The 24,504-nt window shown below is 46.0% G+C and overlaps 1 protein-coding gene across 2 annotated transcripts in view; it reads right to left on the bottom strand.

Moving 5' to 3' along the window:
• PHLPP1 (PH domain and leucine rich repeat protein phosphatase 1) overlaps nt 1–24,504 on the bottom strand; it is a 257,789-nt gene that overhangs the window by 36,646 nt on the left and 196,639 nt on the right. For both annotated transcript variants that reach the window (XM_063922998.1, XM_063922997.1), the window contains exons 10-12: nt 24,328–24,483; nt 18,117–18,317; nt 13,536–13,698 (exon numbers count right to left, since the gene is read on the bottom strand). In XM_063922998.1, the coding sequence (XP_063779068.1) occupies nt 13,536–13,698; nt 18,117–18,317; nt 24,328–24,483 (520 nt within the window). The remainder of the gene's footprint in view (nt 1–13,535; nt 13,699–18,116; nt 18,318–24,327; nt 24,484–24,504) is intronic.

Below are 24,504 nucleotides of genomic sequence, written 5' to 3' on the forward strand. Positions count from 1 at the left end.
CAGCGCAGCTCCTGCGTACTGGCAGGCAGCTATTTGCCACGTCCCGGGTCGCAGAAGCAGTGTCCCCTCCCGCCCCGCGACCGCCTCTGCCTATGAATCAGGCAGAGGCGATCGCAGCCCTGAGATGCCTTTAGCATTTCACTGGGCTCCCGGGGTGAGCACGCGCAGCAGCGATCCAGTCTGAATTAGACCCAAGGAACGAATGAACGTGTCCAAAATAATTAAACACTGAAGTCCGAATGCAAGTAAGAGTTTTGCACAACTATAAACTTGTACAAGACATTAAACACTAAATCCAAGATAGCAGCATTTGCAGTGACCTATGTGTTCCATGCATTTCTGAACCCCTGAGCTTTAGAATAAGATCGTATATATTTTTTATTGCATTCAACCCACCTCTCCACCCACAGAGCTGATTACATGCTATATGCATTATATTAATTAGCTTATGTGGACAGAAATGATAGTAAGAAATAAAATAGCTTCACTTTGTTTAATAAGGAGAGGGATAAACGAGGAGCAGAGGAATTTACAAGTTCCTCACGCAAATCACGAAAAAGTAGTGATGCATTTACCGGTATGACTCAGTAGTGGGAACAGTACCTTACATATTTGTACTCTGACTAGAAATCACTACATGCAGGGCTCTGTCGTTACTTCTGTAAACTATGGAACTCCCAACATTTAAAAAAGGCCTAAATCAGGACATTATGGACCGCATTCTGAAATGGATGTAGCGCCAGCCGTGTGCGCTTCTTTTGCCGGTCGCACATCTGCAACTTTATGCTAATATCACAAGCTTTTCCCTTGTGCACATCCGTGCGTATAACTTTACAAGAACTTTGAACACCTATAGACGCTTAAATAACATTTGGTGCCTCCTTAGACAGGATCAATATGACCTCCCGGCGGCCGTCACTATAGCTACAATAGCATCCAGACAGCGGGACGAGCGTAATGAGTCTGAAACTGTATGAATACAAATCATGACACAGGCTCAGTGTGATTTATAACATGCACAGTAAAAAAATAATAAGATTTTACACCTACCGGTAAATCTTTTTCTCCTAGTCCGTAGAGGATGCTGGGGACTCCGTAAGGACCATGGGGTATAGACGGGTTCCGCAGGAGACATGGGCACTATAAAGAACTTTAGATGGGTGTGCACTTGCTCCTCCCTCTATGCCCCTCCTCCAGACCTCAGTTAGAGAACTGTGCCCAGAGGAGTCTGACAGTACGAGGAAAGGATTTTTGTTAATCTAAGGGCAAGATTCATACCAGCCCACATCATCCACACCGTATAACCTGGAATATACGCCACCAGTTAACAGTATGAACAAAACAGCATCAGCCAAAGACTGATCTCAACTGTAACATAACCCTTATGTAAGCAATAACTATATACAAGCCTCGCAGAAAAATGTCCGCACTGGGACGGGCGCCCAGCATCCTCTACGGACTAGGAGAAAAAAGATTTACCGGTAGGTTTAAAATCTTATTTTCTCTTACGTCCTAGAGGATGCTGGGGACTCCGTAAGGACCATGGGGATTATACCAAAGCTCCAGACCGGGCGGGAGAGTGCGGATGACTCTGCAGCACCGATTGAGCAAACACAAGGTTCTCATCAGCCAGGGTAACAAAACTGTAGAATTTTGCAAACGTGTCTGAACCCGACCAAGTCGCCGCTTGGCAAAGCTGTAACGCCGAGACGCCTCCGGCAGCCGCCCAAGAAAAGCCCACCTTCCTAGTGGAATGGGCCTTTACCGAATTTGGTAACAGCAATCCAGCCGTAGAATGAGCCTGCTGAATCGTATTACAGATCCAGCGAGCAATAGTCTGATTAGAAGCAGGAGCGCCAACCTTGTTGGCTGCATACAGGACAAACAGAGCCTCTGTTTTCCTAACCCTAGCCGTCCTGGCTACATAAATTTAAGGCCCTGACTACATCCAGGGACTTGGAATCCTCCAAGTCATTCGTAGCCACAGGTACCACAATAGGTTGGTTCATGTGAAACGATGAAACCACCTTAGGCAAAAATTGAGGACGAGTCCTTAATTCTGCTCTATCCACATGGAAAATCAGATAGGGGCTCTTGTGCGACAAAGCCGCCAATTCGGACACCCGCCTTGCAGATGCCAAGGCCAACAACATGACCACCTTCCAAGTGAGAAATCTAAACTCAACCGTTTGAAGAGGTTCAAACCAGTGAGATTTTAGGAACTGTAACACCACGTTAAGGTCCCATGGTGCCACTGGAGGCACAAAAGGAGGCTGTATGTGCAGCACTCCCTTTACAAAAGTCTGGACTTCTGGGAGAGAAGCCAATTCCTTCTGAAAGAAAATTGATAGGGCCGAAATCTGTACCTTAATGGAGCCTAATTTTAGGCCCATATCCACTCCTGCCTGTAGAAAGTGGAGAAAACGGCCCAGATGGAAATCTTCCGTAGGAGCATTCTTGGATTTACACCAAGATACATACTTTCTCCAGATACGGTGATAATGTTTCGCCGTCACTTCCTTCCTAGCCTTTATCAGAGTAGGGATGACTTCTTGGAATGCCTTTCCCAGCTAGAATTCGGTGTTCAACCGCCATGCCGTCAAACGTAACCGCGGAAAGTCTTGGAACAGGCAGGGCCCCTGCTGCAACAGGTCCTCTCTGAGAGGAAGAGGCCACGGATCTTCTGTGAGCATTTCCTGAAGATCTGAACACCAGGCCCTTCGAGGCCAATCTGGAACAATGAGTATTGTCTGTACTCTTTTTCGTCTTATGATTCTCAATATCTTTGAGATGAGTGAAAGAGGAGGGAACACACAGACCGACTGAAACACCAATGGTGTCACCAGGGCGTCCACAGCAACTGCCTGAGGGTACCCTGACCTGGCACAATATCTCCGAAGCTTCCTGTTGAGACGTGAAGCCATCATGTCTTTTTGAGGAAGTCCCCACTGACTTGTTATCTCTGCAAAAACTTCTTGATGAAGTCCCCACTCTCCTGGATGGAGATCGTGTCTGCTGAGGAAGTCTGCTTCCCAGTTGTCCACTCCCAGAATGAAGACTGCTGCCAAAGCGCTTATGTGAATTTCTGCCCACGGCTGTGACGTTGTCGGATTGAATCAGAATCGGTAGGTCGCGAAGAAGATTCTCCGCTTGACGTAGGCCGTTGCATATGGCCCTCAATTCCAGTACGTTGATGTGTAGACAAGCCTCCTGACTTGACCATATCCCCTGAAAGTTTCTTCCTTGTGTGACTGCTCCCCAACCTCAGAGGCTCGCGTCCGTGGTCACCAGAACCTAGTCTTGAATGCCGAACCTGCGACCCTCTAGAACAGGGGTGGGGAACCTTTTTTCTACCGAGGGCCATTTGGATATTTATAAAATCCTTCGGGGGCCATACAAAAATTTTCAACTTAAAAAATTACCCTGCCCCCCAGTAGGTCTGCCCCTTAGAGTTACTGTGTGTGCGCGCCGGATGCGCGCACGCGCCAAAAAAATGGGTGTGGCCAGTTAAAATGGGACGTGATACACATATGCCCCCAATAGTGCGGTGCCAGATCCACAATTGCCCCCACAGTGCCAGGTATACAAATGCCCCCACAGTGCCAGGTATACAAATGCCCCCCACAGTGCCAGGTATACAAATGCCCCCCACAGTGCCAGGTATACAAATGCCCCCCACAGTGCCAGGTATACAAATGCCCCCCACAGTGCCAGGTATACAAATGCCCCCCACAGTGCCAGGTATACAAATGCCCCCCACAGTGCCAGGTATACAAATGCCCCCCACAGTGCCAGGTATACAAATGCCCCCCACAGTGCCAGGTATACAAATGCCCCTCACAGTGCCAGGTATACAGATGCCCCCACAGTGCCAGGTATACAGATGCCCCCACAGTGCCAGGTATACAAATGCCCCCCACAGTGCCAGGTATACAAATGCCCCCCACAGTGCCAGGTATACAAATGCCCCCCACAGTGCCAGGTATACAAATGCCCCCCACAGTGCCAGGTATACAAATGCCCCCCACAGTGCCAGGTATACAAATACCCCCCACAGTGCCAGGTATACAGATTCCCCCACAGTGCCAGGTATACAGATTCCCCCACAGTGCCAGGTATACAAATGCCCCCCACAGTGCCAGGTATACAAATACCCCCCACAGTGCCAGGTATACAGACCCCACAGTGCCAGGTATACAAATGCCCTCCCCCCTCCCCTCTGTGCTGCTTACCGTGGACGCGACGGAGGAGAGCGAGGCTGTCGGGTGAAAGCGGCGGCGTGTAGTACTTCAAATTAGCCGCTGGTTCGAGAGCCAATCAGAGCTCGCGGACCGGCAGCCGCGGCTCCTGATTGGCTGCCGGTCCGCGAGCTCTGATTGGCTCACGGACCGGCGGCTGGTTTGAAGTACTACACGCCGCTGGTCCCATTCTACAGCCGCGCTCTCCTCCGTCTCCCTGCTCTGATAGCTGAGACACGCTGCCGCCCGACTGAGCGGCAGCGTGTCTCACTGACACAACCTGGTGGGCCGGACCAAACGGCTTCGCGGGCCGTATACGGCCCGCGGGCCGGAGGTTCCCCACCCCTGCTCTAGAACATGAGCACTCTGTAGCCACCATAGGAGAGACACCCTGGCCCTGGGGTACAGGCTTATTTTCTGATGAATTTGGAGATGGGACCCGGACCACTTGTCCAGAAGGTCCCACTGAAAAGTCCTCACATGCAACCTGCCGAAGGGGATGGCCTCGTAGGTCGCCACCATTTTCCCCAGTACATAAGTGCATTGATGGACCGACACGCTTTTCGGTTTTAACAGGTCTCTGACCATGTTCTGGAGTTCCTGGGCTTTTTCCGTTGGGAGAAAAACCCTCTTTTGTTCCGTGTCCAGAATCATGCCTAAGAACGATAGTCGAGTTGTTGGAACCAACTGTGACTTTGGTAGATTTAAAATCCAGCCATGCTGCTGCAGCACTCCCAGGGAGAGCGCCACGCTTTTCAGCAACTAATCTCTTGCTCTCGCTTTTATCAGGAGATCGTCCAAGTACGGGATAATTGTGACTCCCTGCCGGCGCAGGAGCACCATAATTTCCGCAATTACCTTGGTGAAAATCCTCGGGGCCGTGGAAAGCCCAAACGGCAACGTCTGAAAATAAGATTTTACTCACCGGTAAATCTATTTCTCGTAGTCCGTAGTGGATGCTGGGACTCCGTAAGGACCATGGGGAATAGCGGCTCCGCAGGAGACTGGGCACAACTAAAGAAAGCTTTAGGACTACCTGGTGTGCACTGGCTCCTCCCACTATGACCCTCCTCCAGACCTCAGTCAGGATACTGTGCACGGAAGAGCTGACACAATAGGAAAAGGATTTTGAATCCCGGGTAAGACTCATACCAGCCACACCAATCACACCGTATAACTCGTGATATTATACCCAGTTAACAGTATGAAATATAACGGAGCTTCACTACAGATGGCTCATAACAATAACCCTTTAGTTAGGCAATAACTATATACAAGTATTGCAGACAATCCGCACTTGGGATAGGCGCCCAGCATCCACTACGGACTACGAGAAATAGATTTACCGGTGAGTAAAATCTTATTTTCTCTGACGTCCTAAGTGGATACTGGGACTCCGTAAGGACCATGGGGATTATACCAAAGCTCCCAGAGTCATCCGCACTCTCCGCGGGAGAGTGCGGATGACTCTGCAGCACCGAATGGGCAAACTCTAGGTCCTCCTCAGCCAGGGTGTCAAACTTGTAGAATTTAGCAAATGTGTTTGACCCCGACCAAGTAGCTGCTCGGCAAAGTTGTAAAGCCGAGACCCCTCAGGCAGCCGCCCAAGAAGAGCCCCCTTCCTCGTAGAATGGGCTTTCACTGATTTAGGATGCGGCAGTCCAGCCGCAGAATGTGCAAGTTGAATCGTACTACAGATCCAGCGAGCAATAGTCTGCTTTGAAGCAGGAGCACCCAGCTTGTTGGGTGCATACAGGATAAATAGCGAGTCAGTTTTCCTGACTCCAGCCGTCCTGGAAACATATAGTTTCAGGGCCCTGACTACGTCCAGTAACTTGGAGTCCTCCAAGTCCCACGTAGCCGCAGGCACCACAATAGGTTGGTTCACATGAAAAGCTGATACCACCTTAGGAAGGAATTGGGAACGAGTCCTCAATTCCGCCCCATCCATATGAAAATCAGATAAGGGCTTTTGCATGACAAAGCCGCCAATTCTGATACACGTCTGGCCGACGCCAAGGCAAACAGCATGACCACTTTCCACGTGAGGTATTTTAGCTCTACGGATTTAAGTGGCTCAACCCAATGCGACTTCAGGAAATCCAACACCACGTTGAGATCCCACGGTGCCACTAGAGGCACAAACGGGGCTGAATATGCAGCACTCCCTTAACAAAAGTCTGAACTTCAGGCAGTGAAGCCAGTTCTTTTTTGGAAGAAAATGTACAGAGCCGAAATCTGGACCTTAATGGAACCCAATTTTAGGCCCGTAGTCACTCCTGACTGTAGGAAGTGCAGAAATCGACCCAGTGGAAATTCCTCCGTTGGGGCCTTCCTGGCCTCACACTAAGCAACATATTTTTGCCATATTCGGTGATAATATTTTGCGATCACATCTTTCCTAGCCTTAATCAGCGTAGGAATGACTTCCTCCGGAATGCCTTTTTCCTTTAGGATCCGGTGTTCAACTGCCATGCCGTCAAACAGCCGTGGTAAGCCTTGGAACAGGCAGGGCCCCTGCTGCAGCAGGTCCTGTCTGAGCGGTAGAGGCCATGGGTCCTCTGAGATCATTTCCTGAAGTTCTGGGTACCAAGCTCTTCTTGGCCAATCCGGAACCACGAGTATAGTTCTTACTCCTCTCCTTCTTAGTATTCTCAGTACCTTGGGTATGAGAGGCAAAGGAAGGAACACATACACCGACTGGTACACCCACGGTGTTACCAGAGCGTCCACAGCTATCGCCTGAGGGTCCCTTGACCTGGCGCAATATCTTTTTAGCTTTTTGTTGAGGCGGGACGCCGTCATGTCCACCTGTGGCCTTTCCCAATGGTGTACAATCATTTTGAAGACTTCTGGATGAAGTCCCCACTCTCCCGGGTGGAGGTCGTGCTTGCTGAGAAAGTCTGCTTCCCAGTTGTCCACTCCGGGAATGAACACTGCTGACAGTGCTAACACATGATTTTCCGCCCATCGGAAAATCCTTGTGGCTTCTGCCATCACCATCCTGATTCTTGTGCCGCCCTGCTGGTTTACATGGGCGACCGCCGTGATGTTGTCTGACTGGATCAGCACCGGCTGGTGTTGAAGCAGGGGTCTAGCCCTTTTGACTTAGGGCATTGTGAATGGCCCTTAGTCCTAGAATATCTATGTGTAGGGAAGTCTCGTGACTTGACCACAGTCCCTGGAAGTTTCTTCCCTGTGTGACTGCCCCCCAGCCTCGAAGGCTGGCATCCGTGGTCACCAGGACCCAGTCCTGTATGCCGAATCTGCGGCCCTCTAGAAGATGAGCACTCTGCAGCCACCACAACAGCGACACCCTGGCCCTTGGAGACAGGGTTATCAGCCAATACATCTGAAGATGCGACCCGGACCACTTGTCCAACAGATCCCACTGGAAGATCCTTGCATGGAACCTGCCGAATGGAATTTCTTCGTAAGAAGCTACCATCTCTCCCAGGACTCGCGTGCATTGATGCACCGACACCTGTATTTGTATTAGGAGGTCTCTGACTAGAGATGACAACTCCTTGGCATTCTCCTCCGGGAGAAACCCTTTTTCCTGTTCTGTGTCCAGAACCATACCCGGGAACAGTAGACGCGTCGTAGGAACCAGCTGCGACTTTGGACTATTCAGAATCCAGCCGTGCTGTTGTAGCACTTCCCGAGATAGTGCTACTCCGACGAACAACTGCTCCCTGGACCTCGCCTTTATAAGGAGATCGTCCAAGTACGGGATAATTATAACTCCCTTTTTTCGAAGGAGTATCATCATTTCGGCCATTACCTTGGTAAATACCCTCGGTGCCGGGGACAGACCAACGGCAACGTCTGGAATTGGTAATGACAGTCCTGTACCACAATTTTGAGGTACTCCTGGTGAGGAGGGTAAATGGGGACATGCAGGTAAGCATCCTTGATGTCCAGTGATACCATGTAATCCCCTTCGTCCAGGCTTGCAGTAACCGCCCTGAGCGATTCCATTTTGAACTTGAACCTTCGTATATAAGTGTTCAAGGATTTCAATTTTAGAATGGGTCTCACCGACCCGTCTGGTTTCGGTACCACAAACATTGTGGAATAGTAACCCCGGCCTTGTAGAAGGAGGGGTACCTTGATTTTCACCTGCTGGAAGTACAGCTTGTGAATAGCCGCCAGTACTACCTCTCCTCGAGGGTAGCAGGCAAGGCTGATTTGAGATAACGGCGAGGGGGAGTCGCCTCGAACTCCAGCTTGTATCCCTGTGATACTACTTGCAGAACCCAGGGATCCACCTGTGAGCGAGCCCACTGGTCGCTGAAGTTCCCGAGACGCGCCCCTACCGCACCTGGCTCCACCTGTGGAGCCCCCGCGTCATGCGGTGGACTCAGAGGAAGCGGGGGAAGATTTTTGATCCTGGGAACTGGCTGTCTGGTGCAGCTTTTTCCCTCTTCCCTTGTCTCTGTGCAGAAAGGAAGCGCCTTTGACCCGCTTGCTTTTCTGAAGCCGAAAGGACTGTACCTTATAATACGGTGCTTTCTTAGGCTGTGAGGAAACTTGAGGTAAATTTTTTCCTTCCCAGCAGTTGCTGTGGATACGAGGTCCCAGAGACCATCCCCAACCAATTCCTCACCCTTATAAAGCAGAATCTTCATGTGCCTTCTAAAGTCAGCATCGCCTGTCCACTGCCGGGTCCCTAATACCCTCCTGGCAGAATGGACATTGCATTAATTGTGGATGCCAGCCGGCAAATATCCCTCTGTGCACCCCTCATATATAAGACGACGTCTTTAATATGCACTATGGTTAGCAAATAGTATCCCTGTCCTGACAAGGTAATAGACCACGCTGCAGCAGCACTATTCATGCTGAGGCAATTTCAGGTCTCAGTATAGTACCTGAGTGTGTATATACAGACTTCAGGATAGCCTCCTGCTTTTTATCAGCAGGCTCCGTCAAAGTGGCCGTATCCTAAGACGGCAGTGCCACCTTATTTGACAAACGTGTGAGCGCCTTATCCACCCTAAGGGATATTCTCCCAACGTGACCTATCCTCTGGCGGGAAAGGGTACGCCATCAGTAACTTTTTAGAAATTACCAGTTTCTTATCGGGAGAACCCACGCTTCTTCACACACTTCATTCACTCATCTGATGGGGGAACAAAACATGTCTGCTTTTTCTCCCCAAACATAAAACCCCTTTTTTGTGGTATCTGGGTTAATGTCAGAAATGTGTAACACATTTTTCATTGCCGAGATCATGCAACGGATGTTCCTAGTGGATTTTGTATATGTCTCAACCTCGTCGACACTGGAGTCATACTCCGTGTCGACATGTGTGTCTGCCATCTGAGGTAGCGGGCGTTTTGGGGCCCCTGATGGCCTTTGAGACGCCTGGGCAGGCGCGGGCTGAGAAGCCGGCTGTCCCATAGCTGTTACGTCATCCAGCCTTTTATGTAAGGAGTTGACACTGTCGGTTAATACCTTCCACCTATCCATCCACTCTGGTGTCGGCCCCCCAGGGGGCGACATCACATTTATCAGCATCTGCTCCGCCTCCACATAACCTTCCTCCTCAAACATGTCGACACAGCCGTACCGACACACCGCACACACACAGGGAATGCTCTGACTGAGGACAGGACCCCACAAAGTCCTATGGGGAGACAGAGAGAGAGTATGCCAGCACACACCAGAGCTATATATAATGCAGGACCACCTTCATGCTTCTGGCTCTGTAAGGGGGACGGCGGCGCGGCTCCGGGACCGAACGATCGAGGTCGGGTTCTGTGTTCGATCCCTCTGGAGCTAATGGTGTCCAGTAGCCTAAGAAGCCCAAACTATCTCCAGTCAGGTAGGTTCACTTCTTCTCCCCTTAGTCCCTCGTAGCAGTGAGTCTGTTGCCAGCAGATCTCACTGAAAATAAAAAAACCTAAAATATACTTTCTTTTCTAGGAGCTCAGGAGAGCCCCTAGTGTGCATCCAGCTCAGCCGGGCACAAGATTCTAACTGAGGCTTGGAGGAGGGTCTTAGTGGGAGGAGCCAGTGCACACCAGTAGTCTAAAGCTTTCTTTAGTTGTGCCCAGTCTCCTGCGGAGCCGCTATTCCCCATGGTCCTTACGGAGTCCCAGCATCCACTTAGGACGTCAGAGAAACCGGTAATAACAGTCCTGTACAGCGAATCTCAGGTACGCCTGATGAGGGGGATATATGGGGACATGAAGGTATGCATCCTTTATGTCCAGTGACACCATAAAATCCCCCCCTTCCAGGCTGGAGATTACTGCCCGGAGCGATTCCATCTTGAATTTGAACTTTTTCAAGTACAGGTTTAGGGATTTTAAATTTAGAATGGGTCTGACCGAGCCATCCGGTTTCGGGACCACAAATAGGGTTGAATAGTACCTTTTTCCCTGTTGAACCTGGGGAACCTCGACAACCACTTGTTGTTGACACAATTTTTGAACTGCCGCTAAAATTATCTCCCTTTTTGGGGAAGAAGCTGGTAAAGCTGATTTGAAAAACCGGCGAGGAGGCACGTCTTCGAATTCCAGCTTGTAACCTTGGGATACAATTTCCATCGCCCAAGGATCCACGTCTGACTGAACCCAGACGTGGCTGAAGAGTCGAAGACCTGGCTCCACTGGCGCAGCGTCATGCGGTGGATTTAGTAGAAGCCGGGGAGGACTTCTGCTCCTGGGAACTAGCCGCAGCCGGCAGTTTTTTCCCCTCTACCCTTACCTCTGGCGAGGAAGTAAGAGCCCCGACCTCTTCTGGACTTATGCGACCGAAATGACTGCATCTGATATTGTGTCGTTTTCTTTTGCTGTGGGGAAACATAAGGTAAAAAGGTAGATTGACCCGCGGTAGCTGTGGAAACCAGGTCCGCGAGACCTTCCGCAAATAAATCCTCACCTTTGTAAGTTAAAACTTCCATATGCTTCTTTGAGTCGGCATCACCCGTCCATTGGCGGGTCCACAGGGCTCGCCTAGCATAAATCGCCATGGCGTTGGCTCTTGAACCTAGTAGCCCAACGTCTCTCTGAGCGTCTCTCATATATAAGACTGCGTCTTTAATATGACCTAAGGTCAATAAAATGGTATCCCTATCTAGGGTATCAATGTCAGCTGACAAGGTATCTGTCCAAGCTGCTGCCGCACTACAAACCCAAGCCGATGCTATTGCCGGTCTGAGCAAAGCACCCGTATGTGTATAAATTGTTTTTAAGGTAGTTTCCTGTCTGCGATCAGCAGGATCCTTGAGGGCTGCTGTGTCTGGAGACGGCAGCGCCACCTTTTTTGACAAGCGCGTTAACGCCTTGTCCACTCTGGGCGAGGTTTCCCACCGTAACCTGTCCTGCGCATGGAAAGGATACGCCATAAGAATTCTTTTGGGAATCTGCAGTTTCTTGTCTGGAGTTTCCCAAGCTTTTTCAAATAACATGTTCAGCTCATGAGATGGGGGAAAGGTTACCTCAGGTTTCTTTTCCTTAAACATGTGTACCGTCGTGTCAGGGACAGAGGGGTCATCTGTGATATGTAAAACATCCTTTATTGCAATAATCATGTAATGAATACTTTTGGCCACCCTTGGGTGTAACCTCGCATCATCGTAGTAGACACTGGAGTCAGAATCCGTGTCGGTATCAGTGTCTGCTACTTGGGACAGGGGACATTTCTGAGACCCTGAAGGGCCCTGTGACACAGTCAAAGCCATGGATTGGCTCCCTGTTCTATCCCTGGACTCTGCTTTGTCCAATCTCTTATGTAATAAAGACACATTTGCATTTAAAACATTCCACATGTTCAACCAATCTGGTGCCGGCGTTGCCGACGGCGACACCACAATCATTTGCTCCACCTCCTCCTTAGATGAGCCTTCCGCTTCAGACATGCCGACACACACGTACTGACACCCCCACACACAGGGATATATTTATATGGAGACAATTCCCCACTAAGGCCCTTTGGAGAGACAGAGAGAGAGTATGCCAGCACACACCAGCGCCACCTGACTCTGGAAACAGAATTCCCAGTAAACAGCGCTTTTATACCAATATATGGATATACACTCACTGCGCCAATCTAATGTGCCCCCCCCCCCTCTTTTTTGCCCTCTGTCACCGTGTTCAGCAGGGGAGAGTCCGGGGAGCCAGCTTCTCTGCAGTGTGCTGTGGAGAAAATGGCGCTGGTTAGTGCTGGAGGATCAAGCCCCGCCCCCTCAGCGACGGGCTTCGGTCCCGCTCATATTCACAATCCTGGCGGGGGATTATCTTATATACTGCCTCCCCAGTATATCTATACACTTTAGCCAGTCCCAAGAGGTTCAATATTGCTGCCCAGGGCGCCCCCCCCCCTGCGCCCTGCACCCTTCAGTGCCCGCTGTGTGTGCTGTGTTTGGGAGCAATGGCGCGCAGCGTTACCTCAGAGAAGATCTGAAGTCTTCAGCCGCCTTGAAGTCTTCTTTCTTCTGATACTCACCCGGCTTCTATCTTGCGGCTCTGTGAGGGGGACGGTGGCGCGGCTCCGGGACGAACGGCGAGGGTGAGACCTGCGTTCCGACCCTCTGGAGCTAATGGTGTCCAGTAGCCTAAGAAGCAGAGCCTATCACTTAAGTAGGTCTGCTTCTCTCCCCTCAGTCCCACGATGCAGGGAGCCTGTTGCCAGCAGTGCTCCCTGAAAATAAAAAACCTAACAAAATTCTTTTCAGAGAAACTCGGGAGAGCTCCCCTGTAATGCACCCAGTCTCCTCTGGGCACAGTATCTAACTGAGGTCTGGAGGAGGGGCATAGAGGGAGGAGCCAGTGCACACCCATCTAAAGTTCTTTATAGTGCCCATGTCTCCTGCGGAGCCCGTCTATACCCCATCGTCCTTACGGAGTCCCCAGCATCCTCTAGGACGTAAGAGAAAAAACAAAACCCAAGTACAAAAGCTCTACTACAGTATGTCTGACATTAACATTGCGTGCAACTCAGAATCAACGAAGTTTGGTCACAATACGCTAGGGTGTGCCACATCCTCAGGGATTCAGCCTAGTGTTCTTGAATTGCAAGCCTGTCTCAACCAGCATTGAAGCAGTGCTCAGCACTCACTCCGTGACACAAGGCAACCAGTTGAGAGGTGAGCAATGATATCATTTATGGTCAGTCCAAAAAGGTCTGTATGGCTTGAAATGGTCAGAAATTAGATCATAAGTAAAATGTCTCTCCACCAGGAACACACCCAGAACAGGCAGGGATAGTATCCTGTGAGTTGTACAGCTAGAAACGCCCAGTTTATCAGAGTCTAGCTTAATAATATACAGAGATAAATTCACTGACCTTGAGCTCTGAAAGTTGCATAACTTCAGGGAAGACTTCCAAGCAGTTGGAGTGGGCAATGATGGTGTGCATACGTCTGCAGTTCATGATGGTGGTTGGTAGGGCTTTCAGCTTGTTTCCACTGATATCCATCTCTTCCAGCTCCTCCAGTTTGGCCATTTTACTATATAACAATACAAATAAAATAAAATAAGAGAAAGGTGCGTTTAGTATGCAAACAGTTCAGCATACTGTAAATACCAGTGAATGCATGCAATGTAAAGTAGAGGGGAAGCAACTATGTCTGATTAAAATAACTGTAGTTATTAATAACCATTTTTAATAACTATTTTGCTACAATGATATGGTATATGACCATGGGAAAACAAATGGTACTTCTATTGAGACCCTATCTCCACAGCAGTTGTTACGTTTTTGAACCATTCACAATATGCCACATTACAGTTCAGTACAGTGCCCCCTATTCACATTATGCCATACAGTGTCCACATATAGAACATATACCACAGTTAAGTGTCTCCAGTTCATATTCAGTCAAACTGTAGTGACCCCAGTTTATATCCTGAAACGTGCTCACAGTTCATACTGTACAACATTACAGAGCCCAATTCATATTCTGCCACATTACAGCGCCACTCACTGAAAATTAAATGCCACCCCATTTAAGCCAGGCACCAGGCCTGACCCAATTGCTTACATGCTTAACAGAGACTTCTGAAAACTTGGTAGGCGACTATAAGCCCTGGTCTTGGGCCTCTTACACCTCTGGGCCCCATAGCAATGGTACCACCCTGCATCCACTATAACTACGCCAATGGGTCTGTTGGAAGTTATACTGTTATTAATATGTGCTGCTTACCCATATGGTTTATGCTGCATACTGGTATTTGGCCCACACCTAAATATGTGACTGACTTGTAATGAATATACCACCTGTCCCAACTAGCAGTAATGTTGTATGCTACAGTAGACTTCTCTCTCATTTGCAAGACAGGGATCAGCAAGGGTATGCCTAAATTGCTAAGAACTGAAACAATACAAATTAATGTACTTCAGATAACAAAATCCCATTAGCACTTTTAAAAAAGTGAAGAGAGCTTGCCTTTTATATGAAGTTCTAATGTAAACATGTGAATGTTTTGTCTCTTGCACCAGTTTAGTGGATGTGAATACAGAATTAAGCTGCCCATACAATAAAAGATTATTCCAACCAACCAACTAGTTGGTTGATTGGAAAGATAATCTGGTGTGTGTGGGAGAACAATATTTGTCCATTTGCTCTCACGTGCCGAAAGATGACAGAAATGGTCGGTCCAACTCAGAGGAGAAATCAAACACTTTTGATTTCTTCCAACTAGTTGGGTGATAATAGTTTCAGTGTAGAGGGAAAGTGAAGGTGTGTACACACTAGTCGATGTGCTACGTTAGCGACATCGCCTAGTGTCCCCCCTCCCGGGCCCGACGCCGGTCATACACACTGTGCGTTGTCCCACAGTGACGTCATGCCGCGGCCATGTTGTACATGCAGCTTTGGATGAAGAGTCCAAATTGAGCAGCATGTTTAATGTTTACACAGACAAAGAGAGTAAGCAATATAACTAAGAGACAAGACCAGTGTACATTCTGATTTCCATGCGGATAAGAGAGTTTATAAAAACTCGTACAATACGAGCGGCTCAGTGGTATCCAGGGATTCAAAACATGGCAAATCCATTAAGTTGCAAAATAGAAAGAACATTAAGGAAGAAAAAAGGAAATGGATAATTTTGCCACAATGCAATATTAGCATGCAAGTACTAGCTCACACAATACATAAAATCTACTTGTACTGAAAACCCATACAATTCAGTAATAAAGCGACTGCACGAAGGCGCCATTCAGGACCACACAACGCAAAACCAGGAGAACAGCAGATATCAATATGACAAATATGAAAAAGGAACAATGCAACACATCTACACCCCAGTACCTAATAATATACCTAGCAGCTCTAATGTGAAACTGCCGATAAAAGTCAGGCATGTATCTAACAAATATCAGGCCAACATAGATAAACAAAACATACACTAGCCATTATCTCTAAATCATGGAAAATAATAGGAGCAACAAACAAGCTCTATAGGGTAGCACTGAACCGGAGACTGGAGTGACCAAATTAACAGAACAGGTGAGTGAGTGATGACAGCTCACCCTCAGCAGATTTCAAGGAGCTCAATGATCCCAGTACCACAGGAGCGAGGAATCAGAACCACGCACTAAGCAGCAATCACCAAAGCCCCACAGCAGTCAAGATTGTGGCAAGCAGGAGACACCAACAGGATAGCAGCACCACGGAGTCAAGCAATGGAGGAGCAATCAGAAATAAACATCCACAGCCAGAAGCCATTGGGCGGTCAGAAGAGCCCTAGCCTTGGGGAGAACCGAGTGGGAGAAGCGTGCAATGGCAAACGTGCAGACTGAAGGCAACTGGAGACCACCACAAGTACCTCAGAGGGTGCATGAGTGTGTCTAGTAAGCATAGTAAGTGGAGTCCTTAGTTGGCCACAGGATGGTAAAACAGGATTTTTAAGGCTGGGGTGCGGTAAGAAGCACGTCTCACAACATGCCAGCCCAGTCGGCTCCCCCACACACCCTTCCCTCAACTGGACAAATTTAACAGAAGTAGGTGGACAGAGTCTACTTCTGCTTCTACGATGCCCTGCCAGGGGCAGAACCAAGCCATCTTGGATTGAAAACTAGGCTGCCTCTGTCCTGGAGCCAGCAGGCAGTAACAGCAGATAAGTGAACTCCTTCAGGACAATAAGATCACACAAGTAATAATATAAGGCATGGCTGACTTTATGTGTGTTCATTTATTGAAGTATATAAAGTACTGTGCAAAAGATTAGGCAGGTGTGGAAAAAATGCTGCCAAGTAAGAATGTTATAAAAAATAGAATTTAATAATTTATTTGTAACAATTAACAAAATGGAAAGTGAATGAACAAAGGTATCCCTGGGCTGACCAGTTTTGAGGCTGTTTAATGTGACGGCATTGGGTCCCCACACACTAAAGGCCCATACACACTAGCAGATTTTAGCTCAAAGTAGCTCTCTTTTGGCGTTTTGAGCTACTTTGAGCTCAAACTTGGCTGGTGTGTATGGCTGGGCGTTGAGCGCTAATGTGCGCTCCAGCGTCTTCGCTTGCCGCCACTGTCCGTCCGGCTGTTTGAACAGCCGAGTGGAGCACTTTCCACAGTCTCCTACTGTGGAAAGTGCTTCACCCCTATGAACATTGCTGGATACAGGGAAAATAGCTCAGTGTGTATGCACTGAGCTATTTTCCTGCCAGCGATGTTGACGATCATCACTGTGCATACATGCTGGGCAAAAACACCCAGCGTGTATGCACCTTAAGTGTCTTCCTGCTATGGCATTACTCAACTGACCGGTTAAGTCTGGTGCTGGTTTTTGGAAAACAGGGAGAATCCCATATAGGTTTTTCCCCCTAATTTTCATTACCAAAATCAGGCTGAGGGGTCTGAGGCTAGTTATTATTTGGGGGAGACTCCACTATATGTAGTTTGTTTTGTGTAAAACATTAAAATCCCCTGTCCACATTCCCCAGGAGCTTTATTAGTCTCAACCTCCCCCATTCACCATTGTTATTAAACTCCTCTCTTTCACATCACATCATTAATAAATCCTCATTTACCTACAGCCGAAATTTTTTTTTCAGCAGAAGCAAATTGGTGGTCTCCTGTAGGAGACTGAGCGTGGGTGTGGATTATTAGATCTACACTAAAAAGGTCTACCGTCAATAGGTCTACCACTAATGGTAGACATGCATCCGGCCGACAGGCTCAAAATGTCGACACAGAATAGGTACAGTCGGAAAGGTTGACAGGTTCAAAATGTCGACACAAAAAAAAAATCTACTTTTTTTTAAAGTTTTTTTCTTGGGAGGGTTTTTGACACTTTTCTGCCACAAACAAGCCCCATTAGTGTAACGCTTTGCTTGCCATGCTTCAGGCAGGGTTACTATTGCCAATCATAATCCACGTGGATGAAAAAATAGAAAAAAGAAAAAAACAACTAAACAATACTTGTCTACCATATGTGTGTCGACCATTGTCATGTCGACCTTTTGACCCTGTCGACTTGTTGAACGGTCTGGCTTTTACATGTCGATCTTTTGATCCTTTCGCCCTAAGGCATGTCTACCATTAGTGGTAGACCTATTGACTGTAGTTCTTCTTAGTGTAGATCTATAGATACCGGATACCACTGAGTGCTGACATTTCACATGTCGACATTCTGCAGGTACCAATGTGTTTGATGTTGATGTTTTAACAATGTCAACATCATAACTGTCTACATTATGACTAGACCCTGGATTTTCCCAACAATTTCTTGACTTTAAATGAATAGTGTTAAATTGTGTCTTCAGAATGCGTAGAAGTCTTTAGCTAGGACAAGACCTCTACAAGAACAGGGCAATACTTAAAAAAACATTTAGAATAGGAAGATCATTCAAGGTATGGAGGGCTCATATTTGATACAAAGGTTAGGAAAACAAATACAATACTCTAGCAGGACATACCTTGCTGGAAAGGTCTGTAGATGATTGAAGGCCATATGCAGAATCTTCAGATGGGGATGTCCCGTTAAGAGTGGCACACATTTATCAGAGAGATTATTTTTGGTCACATATAGCTCTTGTAATGAGCTTTGTGTCTCCTCAGACAGACATGCTGCAGGAAGCATTTCCAGATTGTTGGCTGAGGCATTCAAGCATCTTAAACTGCATAATGAAAAAGGAAAATTGCGTGACTTGCATGTTATACTAAGGAGGAAAATATTTGAGGCGATATCTGCACTGAAGGTTTAAACAGCATTGCTAAAACTGGATACACACTATAAGATTATCTGTCCAAACAGTCTGTTTGGAGCGAAAATGTGGTAATGTATGGAAGCAAATTAAAAAACATTTATTCCCAAAAGCCAGAACATGGGAAAAAATGGTTGTTCGAATAAATTGGTTAAACCAAATAGAATGAACCAATTTGACTGAACATCTATTTTTGTCTATTTTCCAGTGTTTGGGAGCAATTGGTCAGTTATTTGCTCCCATGCATTTCCAGATTTTCATTCCAACCAGAAACATTGGACAGATAATTTTATAGGGGACAATTCAATTGTTTATCGAGCACGATCTCTTGTCTAAAGAGATGGGAAATTGGGGGGGAGGCGACATTCAAAGGTTTTTCTTTTGGAACTCATCGCGCCCAGAGGTCCTGAGTTTTAGCAGTGAAAAACGGCTAAACCCCACGGGTCACTTTCCAGTCATTTCAGCTCACCAGCACGGGGGCTGTGAGCTGAAATGCTGGCGCCAGCAGCTGCTCGCACTCTAACATAACAATTGAATTGCTCCATCGGGCGCCATCTAGTGGATACCGGCACCTAAAACAATTGAATTCTGCCCAGTGTGTGTATGCAGCATAAGTTGTACAAGCTAAGAGCAACTAGGGGCTTGTGTGTCTCAATCTTTATGTATTCTGTACTTTTACATCCATCCAGGCCAATGATATTATACTGCATCATTCATGTTTGTTTGACTGGATTGATGGAAAATAACAGACCTAACAAACTAATTTAACCATGGCAAGCACAAAAGATGGCATCTCAGTAAGCTAGCTAAGATAGTACAGCACCTAGGGTTGTATAGTTAGATACTACTAATACTACTGTAGGTAACTAATAGCAAGTGTTCTCTTTCTCAAGATACCCTCTAAACCCCAGTAATGCCAGGTACATAACTTGCAACATCTTCCCAAGAAGAGATTTAAAACAGCTACAGACTGTCTATAAACCGTTATTCACCAACATTACAAATGGCTGCTCCAGGCCACCACGGAAAATCTGAACCGGTTTGATACATAATCAGAGTACACTGTGAAAAGTAAAGGAGACAGGTAGGAAATTCTAAGTTAAAAAGACCCATTAGGATCTAGGCATTTTAAAGAACAGTCTAACAGAGGTTGATGTATTCTTTATGGATCAGGCAATGCTACTTAATGGTAAATATGAAAGACTGAGTATTACAAAGATGAATAAAACACATGAAATAACTGGTTACTTGTCACGAAATATGTCCACCAGGCTCCATTTCACTCCTCTGCAGCAGAATCTCATGGCAATTGAGAAGGCCTTCTGTCAGAGGGACTGACAGCTTGGCAGAAGGAAACTTTGTTGATTTACAGACAAAGGCAGGCCCAGTGATGGCACAGCAACTCAATGCCTTCAAACAGTGTACTAATGGGATCTGATAAAGGTAAAAGAGCTGAGCAAACGGTCATCTACAATGACATAACATCGCGGTCCTCCCACTATGTAGGAAATGTAACTACAGAGTGCGTTCTGCTAGAGACATAACAATTGGATAAGAGTGGGACAATATTTAAACGTAAAACACCTATTTCATGCATATTATTGTTTCAGTAATACCAGTCTTTTACAGATCATTTCAGAGGTTCTCAAATGCGGTCCTAAAGGCACCCCAACGGTCCAGGATTCAAGTATATCCATGCTTGGCCACAGGTGACTTAATTAATACCTCAGTCAATTTGATTTAACCATCTGTGCTAGGGCATCTTTGTGGTACACTGAGGACTGCGTTTGAGAACCACTGGATTATTCTAAAACCGTGACTTTATATACTCTACAAAAAACTATATGAAAAGAGTGAAAAGGTGTGGAATAACATGAGAATGATATTTAGGAAGAAAAGTGGAACAGGAAGAAAGACTAAGGGGTGTATTCAATAGATGTCGGATACTTTCCGACGGAGAGGATCCAACATCTCAGTATTCAATGAGCGGCCAAATCCGACAGGATTTGGGCATTCCAGACAATGCCAACTCGATTTTTTTTAAAGTCTGATTTACACTGTCGGAAACGGGGCTAAAACCTGTCGGATTTGGTCGCACTTCCAACCAAAAACACGCGGATCCGCTGATCCACGTGTTTTCCGACAAGTCAGCCCCATTGAATAGGTCTGAACCCCTTCCGACCTAAAAAAGTCGTAATTAGCCGTTTTTCCGACAAGACGTCAGTTTCCGACTACAACTGAATACCCCCCTAAGGCTGGGAACACAGTACACAATTTTGCCCAATGCTGCCAACTACTAGATCAATGCAGAGTACACACTGTACAAGAATTGTTCAGTTCCAAATGATCCTCTTGATTCCAAAATATCTCGCCAAAAGACGTCAGGCAGATCTTCGTACACACTACACTTTCTGAATGATGCCAAAACGATGATGCCAACATAGCACATACAGGAGCTGGTTAGACCGGTTTTTTGACTGACTGCCAGGCACTGGTGCTACATACACTTAAACAACTCCAAACTGGCCTGAAAAATCACCAGTACCCAGTTTTACTGCTACTATAATTTTTAAGTTTCCAGTTAACATAACCAGCACAAAACAACACATGGTGACTGCTGTTCCTGCGTCTCAGGAAAGTACAAGTAAGCCCTTAAGGAGTTAAAGAGATAAAGCAACTTTTCAACAGGACCTCTTAACAGCTTGTTGGAACTTGCTGTCTGCAATAAAGGATCACGTGGGATTCTGTACAGCTAAGTCAATGAGTTCACTGAAAGCAGAGCACTAGGCTGGCCAGTTTCCACAGGCAAGTTCTGGAGCTTTCCAAAAGCAATGCATTGGTGCCAGGCAATTATGTTTCACTGCAGCAGTCTAGGTAGGGAAGGGCAGGACACGTATATAACCAAGCTGATGGTCTGCACAAAATAACCTCACAGTTAACATACTGCCATAATCTGAATTCCTGCACACAGAACATCTAATTATTGAATCTACAAAACAATACTGAACACTTAATTGCCTGTGAGTGGATAAAAGAACAGACTGTCCCACAGGCTTTCAATATAATTACGTGCAACTAAAGACAAGAAGAATAAGAAAACCGTAAGCTCACGCACTAAATTTACAGTACCTCAATGAAAAAAAGCCCTTTCAATAAGTTTTCCTGTAGAAAATAGAAATTCAGTAGAAAGTGAAGGCTTGTCCTTCAATGTGACTTTGCCAGTTTCTAGGACAGTGCATATCATTGCTGCGGCTTGTGATAGACTAGGCATGAGAAATTTTGTAACAGCTTGAGATGCAGTCATGCACCCCCGGATAAGGACACGTGTCTCTCTTGTCACTACTGATGTAACTTATATTGGCAGCACCTCCAAGCAAACCCGAACACAGAAGTATAGCTGCTGCATAATGTCCACCTCTGGGGTTATATTATATACCAGCAGTACAAAATAAATACGTGTGAGCTGCGGTATTTTTGTTAAAAGTAAACAGAGAATTTACAAGTAGTGAAAAATCATTGTATAGATTGGTGAATAAATCTTACTGTACTTTCTAAAGAACAAATATTCTAGAAAAGGAATACTCCTTTTTCACCAAACTTACAACATGGGTTATTGCTGGGGCAACTCATGTCGAGGTTTGGTGGGAAAGGGGCATATTAAAATGATACGGGTTATGTTACCCGGCACAGACCCAGGTAGCCTGCTGTATGAATGGTGTGACCTGGGTCATGCTAAATGCATATGGAGATCCAAGCGCCGGCAGAGGGAAAACCCAGCAATAAACCGGAACCAGTGGGGGTTTGAAACCCGCTGTGACACGGCTTGAAATAGTGTTCAATTACACAAGGCAGCACAGATGGTGTAATGGTTAGCATTACTGCCTCACAGCACTGAGGTCATGGGTTCGATTCCCACCATGGTAACTGTGACACCTAACTGTGTCCTAACTGTATGGAGTTTGTAGGAGGAAACCGGAGTACCTGGAGTAAATCCAATCTCCCACAAAATATACTGTTAGGTTAATTGACTGTGTGTGTATGTGGTAGGGAATATAGATTGTAAGGTCCCCTGGAGCAGGAATTATGTGAATGGCTGAATATTCTCTGTAAATCTCTGCGAAATATGTGTGCGCTATATAAAAATAACTGGTAATTAAGTAATTCGTGAATTTAAATGCTTTATTTTCACTTAACATGTTTTAGGCTTCAGGAGATTTTAAGTGTTTTTTTTTTTTGGGTTGTTCTGTTACACTTTACAATTAGGAAGATATCAGTAACAAAACAGGGTGGAGTAATAACAGACAGAGGTAAGATGGGCCTGCTTGCAAGTTTACAGGGAAATAGAAATTTCATACATTCAATTAAATGTTTGAGGAGGCAAAAACAGGGGTAACCTCAAGCTATTTCCACGCTTTTTAGCTTTGAGCTATTCAATTAGATTCAGTTTTTTCACCTGTTAAATTATCTGTTTTCGGGTGTTAACACATAGAATCCAGTCAAAAGTTCCTGGACCTGTGTGTTAACCCTGCTGCGGCTAATACAGACTATTTAACATAGGTTTTTATTTTTTGAGTGGTAGTAGTGCCTGGCTCAGGTTTTGAAAGAAAAATCCCCATTAAGTGCAGCCTCCAGCTGACCTCGGGGACAATTGCATAACCCAGGGGAACAATAAGCCCACTGTAAATTACCATGGCTAATTTAAGTTTTCCCTATAATGTTCTCTTTTCTATTATGAGTTAAATGTTTATAAGGAAACCTGGAACTACATAACCTCCGAACTATCTGGTCTGATCTCATAATTGGCACAGACTTAAAAAAAATATATATATATTTTAGCGTAGCATTTTTATTTGAACATAATTTCTGGATACGATTTGTCTGTCAATACCACAATTCAAGTAAACAAGAGTTTAAATAAAAAATTTGTCCTGTATTTTTAGAATGTGTATACATTGTATTTTTTTATTTTTACATGCCATTACAAAGCGAAGTAATAGTGGAAAAACATGGTCCTGAGCCCGTTGTCTGTTTCAAAAATGTTTGAAAATATAACAAGTACTCTAGGAATGAATAGAGGCATTGACTGATTTAATCATAGAAGGTAAAAGTACTCCGGCAGCTTGTTTCACCTGACAAGGACAAGTCGGTCACATGCTTCACTAGTAATTACCTTCACAAAAACACATTGTCTGCTACCTTGATAAACTTTTGTCTGCTACCTTGATAAACTTTTCAGATCACCTGATGAGGTTTGCTTCTGAAAACAGAAGGTAAGAAAAGGTGCAAGGCTACCTGCCCAAGATAATGAAGCCGGTCACAAAGTATAGCATAATTAGCAGTAGCAGGTTAGGATTGCTCACCAACAGTCATGCCCAGACAATTTAATCAATGTTATTTTAAAACGGTGATGGGGAACCTTTGCCACTCCAGCTGTTGTTGAACTACACATCCCAGCATGACCTGCTACAGTTTTGCTATTAGGCCATGCTAAAACTGTAGCAGGGCATGCTGGGATGTGTAGTTCAACAACAGCTGATTAAACAACTAGATTTAAATTGCAGAGATTTTTTCTCAATTTTAATTTCAAAAACAGATGCAGACATTCCAGCCAAGGAAATAATTACACTGGTAGATAGGCGCTCTCTCTCTCTCTCTCTCTATATATATATATATATATATATATATATATCTATCTATATCTATCTAGATATCTTTTTTTTTATTTTTTTATATATATATTTTTTTTTGCACCCTCAAGTAACTCTCATGGTTTGTTGAAATAAGATACTTGAAACAGGAAACCCAAATTATAACCCATGAACGCTGAATCTTCACAGAAATATCTGTGATAGAATCTCAATGGTATGTATTACTATGCGATTATTATAATGTGTAGTAAAATAGTTGTTTACAGTTGTGTTACCTGTCTGATTTTATCAACAAGTTGGCTGGGAGCTCCAGGAGCTGGTTATGCTGCACATCCAGTATCTCAAGTTGGGTGCGCTCAACATGTTCTGGAAGCCGATGAAGATGATTATATCCTGCAAGCAGTTTCCGCAGACCACTGGCACAGAACAGCCTGTGTGCCAAGAGCAGAAAT

Source organism: Pseudophryne corroboree, chromosome 5 (assembly GCF_028390025.1).
Source record: "Pseudophryne corroboree isolate aPseCor3 chromosome 5, aPseCor3.hap2, whole genome shotgun sequence".
NCBI lineage: Eukaryota > Metazoa > Chordata > Amphibia > Anura > Myobatrachidae > Pseudophryne > Pseudophryne corroboree.